Source organism: Psittacula echo (assembly GCF_963264785.1).
Source record: "Psittacula echo genome assembly, chromosome: 4".
Lineage (NCBI taxonomy): Eukaryota > Metazoa > Chordata > Aves > Psittaciformes > Psittacidae > Psittacula > Psittacula echo.
In genome coordinates this window covers 113,402,868-113,418,439 of record NC_137738.1, presented here as the reverse complement: position 1 = coordinate 113,418,439, position 15,572 = coordinate 113,402,868, and the positions used below count along the sequence as shown (strand labels likewise).

The 15,572-nt window shown below is 44.6% G+C and overlaps 1 protein-coding gene across 1 annotated transcript; it reads left to right on the top strand.

Annotated features, from left to right (window-relative positions):
- Nucleotides 1-8,670: 8,670 nt before the first annotated feature.
- On the top strand, nucleotides 8,671-14,505 carry CNRIP1 (cannabinoid receptor interacting protein 1; the record flags this gene model as incomplete). Its single annotated transcript, XM_080615967.1, has 3 exons — nucleotides 8,671-8,849; nucleotides 9,540-9,684; nucleotides 14,341-14,505. The coding sequence occupies 3 exons, from the start codon at nucleotides 8,671-8,673 to the stop codon at nucleotides 14,503-14,505; spliced, it is 489 nt and encodes a 162-aa protein (XP_080472093.1).
- Between the last annotated feature and the right edge of the window lie 1,067 nt (nucleotides 14,506-15,572).

The following is a 15,572-nucleotide window of genomic DNA, read 5'->3' as shown; positions in this document are numbered from 1 at the left end:
AGTTCTGTTATTTCATCCTGCCTTGGAAGTCTGACTCACGGTGGGTGAACATGTGGAGTCTGGCAGCAAGCTGGAGGGCCCTCGCTTGGTTAATGACTATGCACCCTCTGCTGATACAGAGGGTTTATCAGACTTGATCAGGTTTTGGAGTTTGATGCTGAGGCCTCCCAAAGAGGTTAGCTACCGAGTAGGCTAAATGAATTAGACCAGCACACCACAAAGCACCACAGAATGTCACTTTCTACGAGCATCTTTTACTTGCTGCAGAGCTCATATGGCTATATTTGGTAAAAGATAAGGCAAAACCATAATTTTCCAAAAGCCGGCATACACCAGATTCACAATCCCTCTTCCCCATACAGAAAGAAGGATGGTGGCATAGGGGAGGCAATAAGGAGGCTGCTGCATTGACAAGAGCCAAATATTCTCCCATGCACAAGACTCCAAATCACTTTTATAGCTAAACCCATTCAGATAAGGTTTGGGCCCAGAGTTTGCCATCTGTCACTTCTGCCACCTGTAAAGATTCCTCAGACAGGGAGGACTTTTTCCACAGTCAGAAATTCCTGCTCTGCATTTGACTCTGCCTCAGCTTTTACTCAGGAAGTCCAGCAAGATCTGTGATAGAAGATCAGAGGGTTTGAAAAGCTTTTCTCTAGCTATTCCTCACTGATACCTATTTAGTAGTGCTCCCACACATGAGACTCCACTCCTTCCTTGGTTATGTATTAGTGCTTCACCATCCCAACTGCTGAATGTTTCTCCTCACTGTCTGACTTGATATTTTCCTTTCCAGACCTTTCTCAACTAGCTGCTGCTCCAGTCCCATCATCAGGCAGAGCACCTGTCTAATACCAGGCTATACACTTTGCAGTGCATTCTGCCCTAAGCATACCTTTTTTTGTGATGATTTTCTGTATTACCAGCTTGCTCAGGTTTTGTTTCTAGAACCTGCAGGGTCTGAGTACATTGTTCCTTTGTTCATGCAAATCATGCTGACATGAGGATCTGATTGCTATTAGTTGCTGACCAAGCAAATCATCCATTAGGCAGTTTGCAAATCAAAGGTTCAGTGTATGCTTTCTAATTCTCTGGCTGTCAAGTATACGTGACATCAGCCAACAGATTCTAAAATTATTAGAGACAGAAACTCATGCATTAGCTAATAAAACCTTCATGCCTTTTGGAAACAGCTAAAAGTAAAAATTTATCACTAAAAAGTGATCACAGAGCTTTGTCAAATTTACAGTAAAGAACCTGCCTACCATTCCCAGGACCTGGAATGAATTGAAGATGCATTCCAGAGTTGAGATGATCTAACTGAATTTCTCAAGCTAAATTTCTGTGGAGGCTCCCTTCATTTCCCATAAGGCTTAAAATGCTTGGTGGACTCAGGAGCTTGTAGGCTCCTATAAAATACCTTTTTGGTCAGAAATCCCTTTTGCTTTAAGAAGGTCAAATATCTCCTTCTCTTCCCTTCCATTCCAGTGGTTTCATCTTTGGGAAAAGACACCCCCTTCCCCTCTGAGTGGATAACCCAAAACTACAGGTCATAGACAATGACAACTCAAATAACTTTCACTGTACAGCTGCAAGCCAAACTATCCTCTTATTAGCTGCCTTGAGGCCATAATACTACAAAGCCGGCAGTGAGTATTGGGAACTAAGAACTGGCTCACAGTTAGCTCTTATGTCTCTACCTTGCTGACCATCAGACCTGAGGAAAGGAAACCCTTTCCCAAGTGGAATGGCTGGAGTGGAACAAACACGAAAGAATCTGCCAGCATTTTCCTCCCTGCAGGCAGCTTTTCCACAGGTTTTCCTGCTCCTGCTGGTTCAGTGTTTGTGCTGAGTCAGGATGACAGGGCCTTGCACAATAAATTGGTGATACGAAATGTCCAGAGACTGATCCTCTTCAACAGGATATCTAAATGACCTTATCCTAAAAAGTGGTTTAATGTAAATAGAAAAGGATGCTGACTCCACAATTCTGCAAAAGCTCAGTTTCTCATTTACCCGCATAAAAAGCCCTTGGAGGTGTGGAATGCAATTCTAGATGCAGTGGCACAAAGCCAATGACTCCAGAATTTACCATTAGCTACTTAAGCAAATCATTGTCAAAGCATAAAATTACCTCCATCCAGCATTAGCTGGAAGCAACCAGCTAATTATGTATAGTTTATATATATATATGTCTGTGTGTAATATATATAGTTTATAACTCTCCTTTTCTCTATTTTGTTGCTATTTCACCTTCAAAGCTCAGCTATTCCTTTTCCCGTTCTACCTCACATGTGTCTGGAACAATCCTTTTCTTTTAACACTAAGGCTTGGTTTAATTTATCACACATCACCACAGGGGAATCAACATTTCATCCTCCCCCAGGCAGAAATGTGCTGATCAGCTAAATCATTAATGTGAAGCAAAACGGTCCTTAACCATACATACAGTGGTCATGGGAGGTGTGAGAAACAGCCCGGACTGCTGATGCATGTTGTCTTTGTGATGCCATTCCTAAAGAACAGCACCGGGCTGAGAGAGAGAGGAAGAGCTGTGTTTCTTCTAGCTCTCCACAGAAGGAAGGATAGAGCTTTGGGTGGCAGAAAGTGACCTGCGCTGTGGAAACCTGCTATAACTTACCCTGTCTCCATTTCTGTCCAGAATAGGTAAATGACAATGGATTAGCAACATTTGTCGCAATAGCACAATCTGCAAGAGCTGAGGATCTTAGCTCAGTTTACTGGTAAGTGACCTGTTCTTGTCCAGCAGATCTTGCTGCTGTAATTCCTCAGAAAATTCAGCTTGTATTTTTTAAACACTTTAAAATTAAAAAAAAAAAAAAAAATTAATTTTGCATTTTAAAAATTGCATTTTTTAAACGAAGTGATCAACCACATTTATCTGAGCAAGTGATCTGCTTGAGCTGAGAGACTGATAGGCCTTCATACTGAAAACTGGAGCCCCATCTGTGCAAATAAAGGTGCCAGCTGCAAGGAAGGCAAGTGGTTTCTCAGCTTGTTGCATCAGCTTCACTGTTCTACTAGCCCTTGCATAGCTGCTCTTCAAACATGGTTGCTGCACTGTAAACGCCATAAGCCCACTCCATGTCTAACTGAGCACACGAGTTCTCCATAAATGTGCATCAAATCAAGCTGCATTTCCAGGTGAAATTCAACCAAATGCTGTATGCTCAAAATGAGTGATGGGGAAAATAATAGGCAAGTGGTTTGCAAAAGTGATAAATACTCAGTCCGGTTTACAGTCCATTAAACCCCTTTCCCACTTCTGTGCAGAGGCAGAGGTGTCAAAAGAGTTACAGCATTAAATTTAGAGCTGGCAGGTGCAAGTCTCAGCACAATTCACTCCATATGGAGCCACACATATGTGGCTATTTTTAGCAAATGAGAGATTGTGGCTTTGCATCCGTGTCTTGAAAAGAAACCCAAATCCAGAACATTTCCAAATTTAGCACTGTGGTAAGAAAGGAATCAAATAGGGGCAAACATGAAAAGACCTTATAGGTATTGTCTATATCACCTTGGAATCTAAATACTGTGGGTTGGCCGTCATAAATGAACCATCTTGTTCTGACCTCAATGCACATTTTATACATTTACTTATTGTGGAGCTATGCAGCAGGATTAGCGCCTTAACTCCAAGTAGGAAGGCCTGCATAAATAGTATTACTGAAAGTCTTATGCAGTTGACATATCACCATGCCTAGAGAGATCATATTGTGTAGATGCAGTCAAGAGATCAAATAGATTTTTCCAGAATGTTTTCTAGACAAATTAGACTTGCACAAAGCATAAGTCGTGGCTTATCTGCATATTGGATCTGACTTTTCTTTGGATGCATACAACCTCACCTGTGACATGCTCACCTCTCCCCTGCAGTAGTTCCTCATCAGTGATACATGCAGGTAATGTGGCTGCAGCAGGGAAGGCTTAGGCACAAGAGAGAGGTCTTGGAGGATGAAGCTGTACTGTGTAAAGAATGTCCTAGTTCTGGGAAGAAAAAGAGATGAGAATAGCCCAGCACACTGGCTGCAGCTCACCTGAAGAAGCCCACCACTCCCTTCAAAAGCATTAAGGGGGTTGCCAGGGAACAGGGGAGTGCTGCAACGTTCCTGTCCAAGGGAAGGAAATTAGCTTAACGTACCTTGCTGACTCCAGACAATAGGCTGGGAAGCCTCAGATGCCAGGAGAGCAAAAGATAGATTTGAAGGACTGGGGTTAAAAAAAAGCAAAACCAAACCCAAACAAACATAAAAAAAAAGCAGTTTCGCACTTTACAAGGACATTAAAGATTCCAACCTCCACCCCTTAAATGTAGGTGTAGGGAATGGAGGAATGGACACAAATTTATCTTTGTTCCCAGAAATAAATTACTGCTGTGCCTTGAAAGAAATACAACCTTGTCCTAAGATTTTGAGGATCTATTTAGCTTTGAACCTGGTAAACATCAGCACATTTCTTCTGTGCTCCTGGCAAAACCACACTGCCTCCATCTTCTTGCAGGTATTTTGCTCCCTACAGAACATCAACCAGTATCAGGTAACCATGCTGCAGCCTTCAGGCTGGAACCCATAGAAAATCCCCATGGGGACTGGACAGATACGAGTTTCTCCAGTCCATCCCACCACCCTCAGTGAGGGGACAGACTGCAGCATCAGGCACCTCCATGGTAGCCAGGTAGTCAGCCTGCAGGTCACAATCAACAGCATCCATGGCTGGATACATCTGTGGCAGAGTTGGAGACCAACACCTCTAAACATAACTCAAGAAAGGATTGATGGTCCATGGGCAGAGGGGTGGGCAAAGGCCCCAGGTGAGGCTGCTCATGGCTGTTAAGGTGGAAGCAACAAAAGTAAACTCCCAGAAAGACTTAGCAAAGATACTCCGTTCCCTTGATCTGCACTGATAGAGTGTCTGGTAGGACTGGGAAAGTAAATGTGCTGATGTATGCAAAGTTATCAGATTGATAAAAGGAAAGGTAATTTTATGCTTAAAATTCCTTCTGTGCAAATGTTCTACTCTCACCAGATTTCACTTTCACATGGTAAACCAGTTACTCAGATATATGCTTTTTTAGTTCTCCCTTATGTTTGCTACTTTTTGCCACAGTGGTCTGGAATAAAGTCACAGTCTGAGCTGCATCCAGAGAAAGATGACCATTCAGGCAGAAATAATAAGGGAAAAAATACTCGTTATAGATCTGACCTCTCATGTACTTGGGAAACTAATAGCAATCAATGGCTTCAGCTACACACAATTTACTACAACATGATATGTCTGGCCCAAGAGGTGAGTAAAACTGATCCCTGGCAATGACCATTATTCTTCCCATGCCACTTTAAGTGATACTATCAGATTCCCCATGTGTAAGGCCTCTGTGATTTCATACTGAATTACATTTAAACTTACGGAAGTGGGAATTGCTGCAAGCCTAACTTTAAACAGCCACAAAGTGCAGCACTTTCAGCAGAATGCATTGAAAAATGGAGTTCTCAGAAGAAGATGGGGAAGAGATGCACGTGTGGTCTTCTTTTGTGGAGCCATACTGTTATGAGATGTGTGTGTGTATACAGCAGCTGCTTCCTCATCTGAAAACATCTGTTAACTTCCAAGATACTTTTAAAACCATTCATTGTTGACCTTGACAGTGGTTGGAGGGATTCATCTTACCTGATTTTGGTGGTCCTCTAAAGTCAGAAAAGATCTTTGCAACAAATTGATGGAGGTCAGCGTATGACTTGTGATCAAATGCTGGCCCTCACAGTGGGATGAGTTGTTGCTGCAACTTAGTATTTGATCAGATGCAACCATTCTTTGATTAGGTGCCCCTTGATATTACACCAAACCCAAAAGATTCTTCTCATACATTAATGTTGATAACGCTGCTACCTCATTATACAAAGGAATATGCTGGGGGTTTTTAATAGCTTTTGTTTCACTCTTGACTATTCAGTGGGAGAAGCAATGGCTGCATTTGTGTAACAACTCCCCATAGGGGAGACCCCACTGGCAGTGACTGTTATCAAAGGGTAGAATGTTACATACAAAACTCATCCCACACAGCTCTGAGAGGCAGAGATCATGCCCAGCCCTTATCTTTGTGGAAACCAGGCTGGCTGGACACATTATGAAACCTGTTCTTGGCTTTACACTATTTATACATTTTTGCAACCAAAGACATCAGCCTTCATTGATAACAAGTTAAATAACTCTTTCATTACTTAGTACTCAATTTCCTATGTGTTAAGCAACTCTTGCTTCTTATGCTAATTAGTCCATGTGGTCAATCTCTGCTTCTCTTTGAGGGGGGTGGGGGGTTGGTTCCTGAGTCAGTGGTCAATGAATTGCTGGTTCTGATCTCCCCCTGACAGAATTACCTTTTCCCCAGTTAGTACTTCACCATAGAATCATGGAATGGTTTGGGTTGAAAAGGACCTTAAGGTCATCGAGCTCTAAACCGCTTGCCATAGGCAAGGACACCTTCCACTAGACCAGGTCGCTCCAAGTCCTGTCCAACCTGGCCTTGAACCCTTCCAGGGATGGGGCAGCTACAGCTTCTCTTGTCGACCTGTGCCTGTGTCTCACCACCCTCACAGGAAAGAATGTCTTCCTTATATCTAATCTAAATCTCCCTTCTTTGATCTTAAAGACATTCCCCCTTGTCCTGTCACTAAATGCCCTTACAAAAAGCCTCCCTCCAGGTTTCTTGTCGGCAGCTTCAGGCACTGGAAGCTGCCCTAAGGTGTTCCAGAGCCTTCTCTTCTCCAGGCTGAACAACCCCAACTCTCTCAACCTGTCTTCACAGGAATCATAGAATCATAGAATAGTTAGGGTTGGAAAGGACCTTAAGATCATCCAGTTCCAACCCCCCTGCCATGGGCAGGGACACCGCACACTAAACCATGTCACCCAAGGGCTCATCCAACCTGGCCTTGAACACCGCCAAGGATGAAGCATTCACAACCTCCCTGGGCAACCCATTCCAGTGCCTCACCACCCTCACAGTAAAGAATTTCTTCCTTAGATCCAATCTAAACTTCCCCTGTTTAAGTTTGAACCCGTTACCCCCTGTCCTATCACTACAGTCCCTGATGAAGAGTCCATCCCCAGCATCCTTGTAGGCCCCCTTCAGATACTGGAAGGCTGCTCTGAGATCTCCACGCAGCCTTCTCTCCTCCAGGCTGAACAGTCCCAACTTTCTCAGCCTCTCTTCATACGGGAGGTGCTCCAGTCCCCTGATCATCCTCGTGGCCTCCTCTGGACTCATTCCAACAGTTCCATGTCCTTTTTATGTTGAGGACACCAGAACTGCACACAATACTCCAAGTGAGGTCTCCCGAGAGCAGAGTAGGGGGGCAGGATCACCTCCTTCGACCTGCTGGTCACGCTCCTCTTGATGCAGCCCAGGATACGGTTGCTTTCTGGGCTGCGAGCACACACTGAAGCCGGCTCATGTTCATTTTCTCATCGACCAACACCCCCAAGTCCTTCTCTGCAGGGCTGCTCTGAATCTCTTCTCTGCCCAACCTGTAGCCGTGCCTGGGATTGCTCCGACCCAGGTGTAGGACCTTGCACTTGGCATGGTTAAACTTCATCAGGTTGGCATCAGCCCACCTCACAAGCGTGTTGAGGTCCCTCTGGATGGCATCCCTGCCCTCCGGCGTATCAACTGAACCACACAGCTTGGTGTCATCAGCAAACTTGCTGAGGGTGCACTCAATCCCACTGTCCATGCCACCGACAAAGATGTTGAACAAGACCGGTCCCAACACCGATCCCTGAGGGACGAGGTGCTTCAGCCCTTTGATCTACCTTTGTGATCCTTTGCTCTAACAACTCTACATCCTTCTTATGCTAGAGGCCCCCGAGCTGAATGCAGGCGTGCAGGTGGGGTCTCAGAAGACTTAGTTTGGCACAGCTCATTTCTTATGGTATACATCCAATTAGGTACCCAAATTATCTTTAAGAATAATGATTTATTAATAGTTAAGCTACTAGCAATGCTTTTAGTTTTGTTAAGTGTTTGAGATCAAAGTGATTCTAAAAAACATCCCAATAGAAACACTAGACTAGATATTAACTGTTAATTTTGAGGAGCAAGAAAACGACAGTTTAGGCATGGTGGCTCAGAAAAACCTTTCGCCACACAGGGAGAGAAGAGCCACAAATCCATGTCTTTGCTCTGCTCCGGCCGGTGGGGGAGCCCCACGGGGCGCTCCGGGCCCGCGCCGCTGTCCGCGCCCGTGGTGCTGAACGGCGCCGCCCGGTCTTGCCCGAGTCCCTCGTGCTCGCTCCGGGAAGAACGGCGGGATTACGGCTGTAGTAATTGGGGCCGGATTAACTCCCTGGAAACCGGCTGCAATCGCTGCAGCTGCAAATATCCCCACAATGTGGGATATGGAGCGGGGGGGCCGCATCCACCGCCCAGATGCTGCGTCGCTATTGAGGGACGGAAAAAACAAATATATATCATCCGCTGCTTTTGGGAAGGGCTGGGCCGGCGGGGATCAGGCAGCCCCTCCTCTTCCTCCTCCCTCCTCCTCTTCCTTTCCCTCGCAGCCTCGCTCTCCTGTTCCCGCCAGCCGCGTTCCGCGGAGGGGGCGAAAGGAGCGCAGATTTCGCACTCCCCCCCCCCCCCGCCGGTGACAAGCGATGGGCGACATTCCCGGCCTCGTGAAAATCAGCGTCTCCCTCAAAATCCAGCCCAACGACGGGGCGGTGTATTTCAAGGTGGACGGGCAGCGCTTCGGCCAGAACCGCACCATCAAGCTGCTGACCGGAGCCAAGTACAAGATCGAGGTGGTCCTGCGGCCCGGCACCGTCCAGGCCACGTAAGTCCGTGCTCGGGGCGGCTCCCCCGGCCCTCCCTTCCCCGCTGCTTTATTTTTAGAGGTTTAATGTTTTTTCCTGGCAGGCTGACAGCGCGGGGTTTCCATGATTTCTCCTTCCCTGCCTTTTTGCTTTGATGGCCCTGTTCCTCAGTCCCTGGCCAGCTGTTCCTCGTGCTTTGGCTCGGGAGAGAGGCCATGTTTGGGAGTCTTTTTCTCCCCTCTCCCTTTTCACCTTCTCCCCAGAGCTCTTTCAAGTCCAGCTCCTTCTTCCTTCCCCACGATTTGCTCTGGAGACAGAGGGAAGAGGCCCCTCTGGCCCTGCATGTCAGGATACACCATGCCTAAGCCTCTGCTGCAGCATGGTACAGCAGAGACTGGGACCAGGGAGGATGCAGCTGGGGAACCAGCTCCAGGTGGAGGGGCAGCCCTGAAGAAGGGATTTGACTAACCTCTCCCCAGCTAGAGATCAGATCCCTCCTGCCTTTCCTTTTGACACCTTCCCTGGAGGACTGCAAAGTCCTGACATTTTTCAGGAGCCCCAGTGAGTCAGCAGCACCTGCAGGCCTGCTAAAATCCCTGAGGCATCCCCCAGCACAGAGCCTGCCAGGCTGCAAGCCCACATGCTGGCTCCAAGCTGCCAAGGAAGGGGGGAGCAGGGCTGCTGAAAGGCTGGATCCCGTCTCTTTGCAGAACAATGGGCATCGGCGGTGTTAATGTCCCACTGGAAGAGAAATCGAGGGATGCACAGGTGGTCTCTTACACAGGGATCTACGACACAGAAGGGGTGCCCCATACCAAGAGTGGGGAGAGACAGCCCATCCAGGTCAACATGCAGGTATGTGGTTCCCCAAACATGGCCTGGGAAGACAAGGGACAGCAGCAGGGGGCTGCCTCCCAGAGAGAGGTGTGGAGGTGAAATATTCCAGGACAAAGTCTGATCACGGCTGCTGCCTCCTGTTTTCTTTGTGTCAGTAAGACTGCTGATCAGAATAGAGCTAAAAAACACAAGCCCTGCTTCCCAAGGGGAAGCCAAGAGAGGCCAGGAAGCAGCAGGGGGATTTCTAGAGACCTGCAAAGCCCTTTCAGGTGCTGCAGCAGGAAGAAATGTGAGCTGAACCTCTCGCCTCTTCTGCAGGACGCTACAGACATCAGGCAGCTCCTACCAAGATCCCTGGCTAGGAATCCAATCCTAAGCCCTTGGCATACAGGGACCTCCCTTTTGCCTGCCAGCACCACCAAGTATTTTGAAGCAGAGCATGCCCTAAGCACAAGGGGTGACTAGTACCTTCCACCTGTCGTCTGCAGGATGCATGAGGACCCACCAGAGGCTGAAAGCATGTGTGAAAACAAACCCAGGGCTGTCTTTTCCCTTTCCCCATCTCCTTCCATTATCACATTATCTCTGCATCCACAAGCAAGTTCTTATTCAAGTGGCTCCTCACCCCAACCTTAAAGAGAAGCTCCGAGAGCCAGAATTGGTATATGCCGTGGCCTCAAAATGAGATGACAAAAGCTCCAGCGTGTAAGGCAGCAGAGTTGACAGAAGACAGGAACAGCAGCAGGCAGATTTCCATAGCACTCTTTGGCTGGTATGCTCGGGGTGCATAGGGAGGTCTGTCTTGTTCTGGCTTTGGTTTGTTTGGGTTTTTTCCCCCTTTCCTGCTTACAGTTTTGAGGGATTCTTGCTGTTTATTCTTTGCCTACTGTACCAAAAAGGGGAAATGGGGCAATAAGCTATCTTCATCCAAAGCTCTCTTAAGCGTCTGTTCCAACTCTCATACATTAGGACATTGCCAAGCCCACCAGATTTCAGCTTTTTCTCACATTTGGTCACGGCATGCAAGATCTCATCTCGATCTTTTATCTTCACTATTTTTATCTGCAGCCATCATTTAGCATAGCAGTCCCCCTCTGAATAAGAACTGTAGCATCTCTATTTGGTGTTTCTGATAATTACAGCACACCTAACTTCATTGTGGAGACCCACATCACATTAGCAGTTACTACTTCAGAATCTTAGGTTAATAAGACTACCCTGAAGTATCTGTCCAGGTTAATCACTTTTGCATACAGTCACCTCCTTTTAACACCCAGGAAAACCTAATGCCAGTATGACTCCTCAACCAGCCGAACAGGGCTGCTGGATGCCACTGATGCGTACTGCAGTTAAATTTCACAGTCCTTATAGCAGGAAGTGAAAGGGCAGTGCTCCCCAAAACCCAGCTGTTTTGACTAAGGCATCCCTATTGTGATAGCCACACTTAGCCTTAAGTGAAACACTTACATGAACCCTGAAAATCTGGATGTTTAACTTTTCTTATGGAGAAAACCAAGTCAAATCACAAATAAAGCAATTCCAAGAAATGCAAAGAGGGTCTGATTTACAGATACAAGCTCTGAGGTGTTTTGTTGCAGCATCAGAATGCAAAGCTACATTATTTGCCCAAACAGTTGCTTTTACAAATCAAATCCTGGGATATTAACCTGATGCTAATAGGATTTTCAAGCATTAAGCAGGTCCTCAACCCTTTTTAGGATCTGATCTTCATAGATAGGTTCTTCAGTACTTACTCAGGATGCCCACAATTGTTACTTTTATGTATTAAATATAGGCATCTCACCTGGGATTTACATGTTTAACTCATCATTTAGCTGCTCAGCTAGACAGAGCTGTAACAGATTTAGGCAACCAGCCTCAGATACCCCAGTCCAAAAGCTGCTTCTAATACCTAGTTCCTGATTCTTCAAAACTGGGCTTATTACATATGGCTTTAAAATTTCCTACTTCTTTCAACTATGAGGAACTTCTGCCTCCACTTCCTTTTCTAGAACTGGCAGGATCCTGATACACCCTAGGGAGATAAGGACACTATTTAAGGCATAAAATCTGAACTCATATTAGAAACAGACTGTGAGGTCAATCCTGCAGTTAAGCACTGGTTTGATACTCCTGAAAGATGCAATGTCCATAAAGGTCCATCAGAATTTATTTTCCAACTGCTTTAAAACTTCAAACAAATAATTTGTGTTCCTTCTTCAACTGGCAAGTAGACATCTGGCCTGCTACAGCCATAGTTTATACATGTAAAACAACAATCCTTCTTCTGAATTCCAGAATCTGAGGATGCATTTCTATTACATGAATGCTCAGTTAAGCTTACTATCCAGAAACTGCTCAACTCTCTAGCAAATGGTGTAAACTTATTTAGAAACCTCTCATTTTATTCTTGGCCAGACTAGTCTCAGATTGAATAAAGAAGCTAAACCTCTATTCCCAGTAATAAATAGTCATCAAATCATCTTAGCATGCAAATTCAGAGGGAATGATTAACTGTTCACACCTATACTTCTGGATGAGAGAGAATAGCAGACAGGGAAGTAAGCCTGACCTACAAGTAGGGCCATGCCTCCTCTCTGAGGAAACCCATATACAGGCCCAGTGGAGGAGCCAGGATTTAGCTGCAGGAGTCATGGGAATTCAGGGGAACTCTGAGGATGCAGAATGTTCATGATGCCACAGAGCTGCTGCATCTGCTAAGCACTGGGTATGGGGGGAGGCACAGGGTAGTAGAAAATCCCTGCAGTTAATTCGCTCCTTCTCCTGGAAATCCACAGCAAACTACTCGGGGTAGCTCAGCAAAACTGGGTCATTGGAGGAATATAGAATTTGCTTCCCTCCTCTGTCTTGTTGAAATTCAGATCCTTCATACATTAACAAAATGAAATGCTCTTCTACAAATGCTACTAGAAATGCCTTTCATTCCTCAGTTTCCACACTGAGGGTGGCTTATGCTCCTCTCTGACAATTCCTCTTTCTGGATTGTGCACAGTAATATCCAATGTGCTTAACCTTTACTCCTTCATTATGAGTGTATCAGGATTACTATCAAACAAGTAAACAAAACAAACCCCAGACCTTAATTAAGGTTTTAGTTGCTGGGAGAGATAAAATAGCCTGTCCTTTGACAAAGACATCTGATTCTGTCTTTGTCAAATGAAGGAGCAGAAATTATTTCAGATATTCCTTTGAGGTAACACTTGGAACTGGAGCCAAATAAAAACCTTCCCCTAACAGCACACAGCAATTTCTGCTGTTGTCAAGGCTAAATTTAACTTACCACAGTGGGCTGAGGAAGGTTTAAAGCAATGTCCATTACGCAGCAGCAGCTTACAAGCCACATCTTAAATTAAAAAAAAAAACCAACAAACTACATGTCCTTCGGAGAAAACTGGATAGAGAAGACCGCTTGTAACTCAGGAAGAGTCACTGTGTAAAAGGGCTTTCACACAGACTTTGCAATTGGGATTGTAATAGGCAGATGATTGAAGGTCAGCTCCCAGGCACATGATGGAAATGGAAAACAGGCAAGTGAAGGAGCTGTCATTAAAGTGAGTGATGGAAATATTTAAAAGGAAAAAATGTTGAAGAACAGTGCTGTTCAGTAGCACTGAATCCACATCTAGTATCTAATAACATAACACAATCAAGCCGTACTACTGGGACGAACAGCAGTACACACAGGCTTCACACCCACACTTCAGATTCTCTGCAAGGTCTTGAGGCACAGAAACTCAAATTCTGCAGCAGCATTATAACTGATCATAATCTATCCTTGAAATCCTCACAAGGTTTTCCTGATGTTGTAAAGGTGTCCAGCAGTGGCTTAAAATAAAAAGGGGAGATTTCTGTTCTACAAAATTTACTAGAACCATAGTCTCATTCACTCCAAAGTTACAAATACAATAGGACAACTTACAGACAATGTCTCACTACTCCTTCACTGTACTTGACACTTAAGTGCTAATCATGCTGATTATCTCCTTCCTAGCTTCTGTTACTCATACCTCAGTTTGAAAAGTGCACTATCACAGTACAGCTAGCAATTACAGTAATGCACAAATAACTTCTTTTGCTTGTTTCATGTAAAATGTGGAACAGAATCCCAGGGAAGGAGTAAGTGGTCTAATAGCAGCATGTCTCAGTCAAGACACTGCTAACACAAGGCTACAAAATACAGGGGGGAATAAAGATTACAGATTAAGCAAAAGAAGGAGCAGCCTCTAGGTATGGTATAAAGGTGAAGTGATGGCCTGTATCACTACAGGTTGCTGCTACATGATCTACAATATATACAAGCCACTTGAAGATCATTGGGCCAGCTACTGCTGAGTCATCCTAAGGATTATGGCTTTGATTCTTGCTGTTAGTAACATTTATCCGTGTAGGATCTTGAACATTTTTACTGACTTGCCTTTCCAGATGCAAGTGCAAGCAGATAGTACCTGCAGAATCTGACCCTTCATGGTTTATATATATGCCTCACCATAAAAGACTTTATGACTGCTAGAGCAGGCTTTACAAATCTTTGATTTATTGGGTTGAGGAACAATAACGCTTACATCAGCTGCTTTATGGTCCACAGTTTCATTAAGAGAGAGAAACCAACAAAATAATCAGCTCACTAACACTGATATTCCCTCTTCCTTGCAGTTTAACGACATTGGCGTTTTTGAAACAGTCTGGCAAGTCAAATTCTACAACTACCACAAGCGGGATCATTGCCAATGGGGTAACAGTTTTGGCTGTATTGAGTACGAATGCAAACCAAATGAAACACGCAGTCTTATGTGGATCAATAAAGAGACCTTCCGCTGAAGAGTCTAGCAGTGGCTTAAAATGAAAAGGGGAGAATTCAGATTCACACTGAAGAGATGTGAAACCAGTACTGCTGGACAATCTCCCTAAAGAGGAATCTACCTTTTAAAACCAGCAAGAAGCCTTAACAAAGGCATACTGTAACATTGCTTTGTTCTATAAGGTTCCAACAACTATGTTGTATATACAGGTGGTGTCACTAAAATCTTTGCCTATTACTGTATATTAAGTTTACCATGGCATCTGCAACATTCTTTACCTGTCATCCTGAGAATACTGAAAAGTTCATGGTAAAGAATATTTGATAGCTGGGTAGAAAGTCATACGATCATAATAGCGTCATAAGTATCTGGATTATTCCCACTAAATGGTTCCACTAGACATAACTCTTGCAAAGTGTTTTGCTTTATTGCTTAGAAATTGGATGCAAGATCACCTGAGTGATTTCTGTATTTGCATTTGTGTTTGCTCCTAAATCGGTGTGCTCCTTCAAACATTTTGTCGTACATGTCACCCCAGCAGACAGCAAAATGTGCAAACTATGGATATTTGTAGGTTTAGCTAAATGGCAGCTATTGCACTGTTGATATTGTGCTTTCATACCAGGGAATTTGGAAACTCATTCTCCCTTTTGGTAAGTGCTGTTAAGATATTTTGTGAAGTTTGCTAATTTACCAAATGTCTCAAGATAGGATTCTTTGTTAAGTTTCGCAGTCTCTGAAATAGTTTTAGGAAACTCTATAAAATATGCTAACCTGAATGAAGGAAAAGCAATAAACCAGCTGTGGTAACAGACACCTAACAACATGGCTAGTATCTATCTTAAGATCCTACAGGATATTCCTGAAAGATACAGCAACCATACTTCATTTAGTTCTTAAATTCAGAGTTCTGGTAGTAATCTTCATTTTTGTTTTAAACACACATTGCTCAAAACAGTTAAATCCTACAGATCAACTTTTTCAAGCCTGGCCACTGTATTATACCCAAAATCCACAGGATTTCTGACCAACAAACACTTAGCAGTGTGAAGAGCACAGATCCCATTCATGTTTATACATGCATTG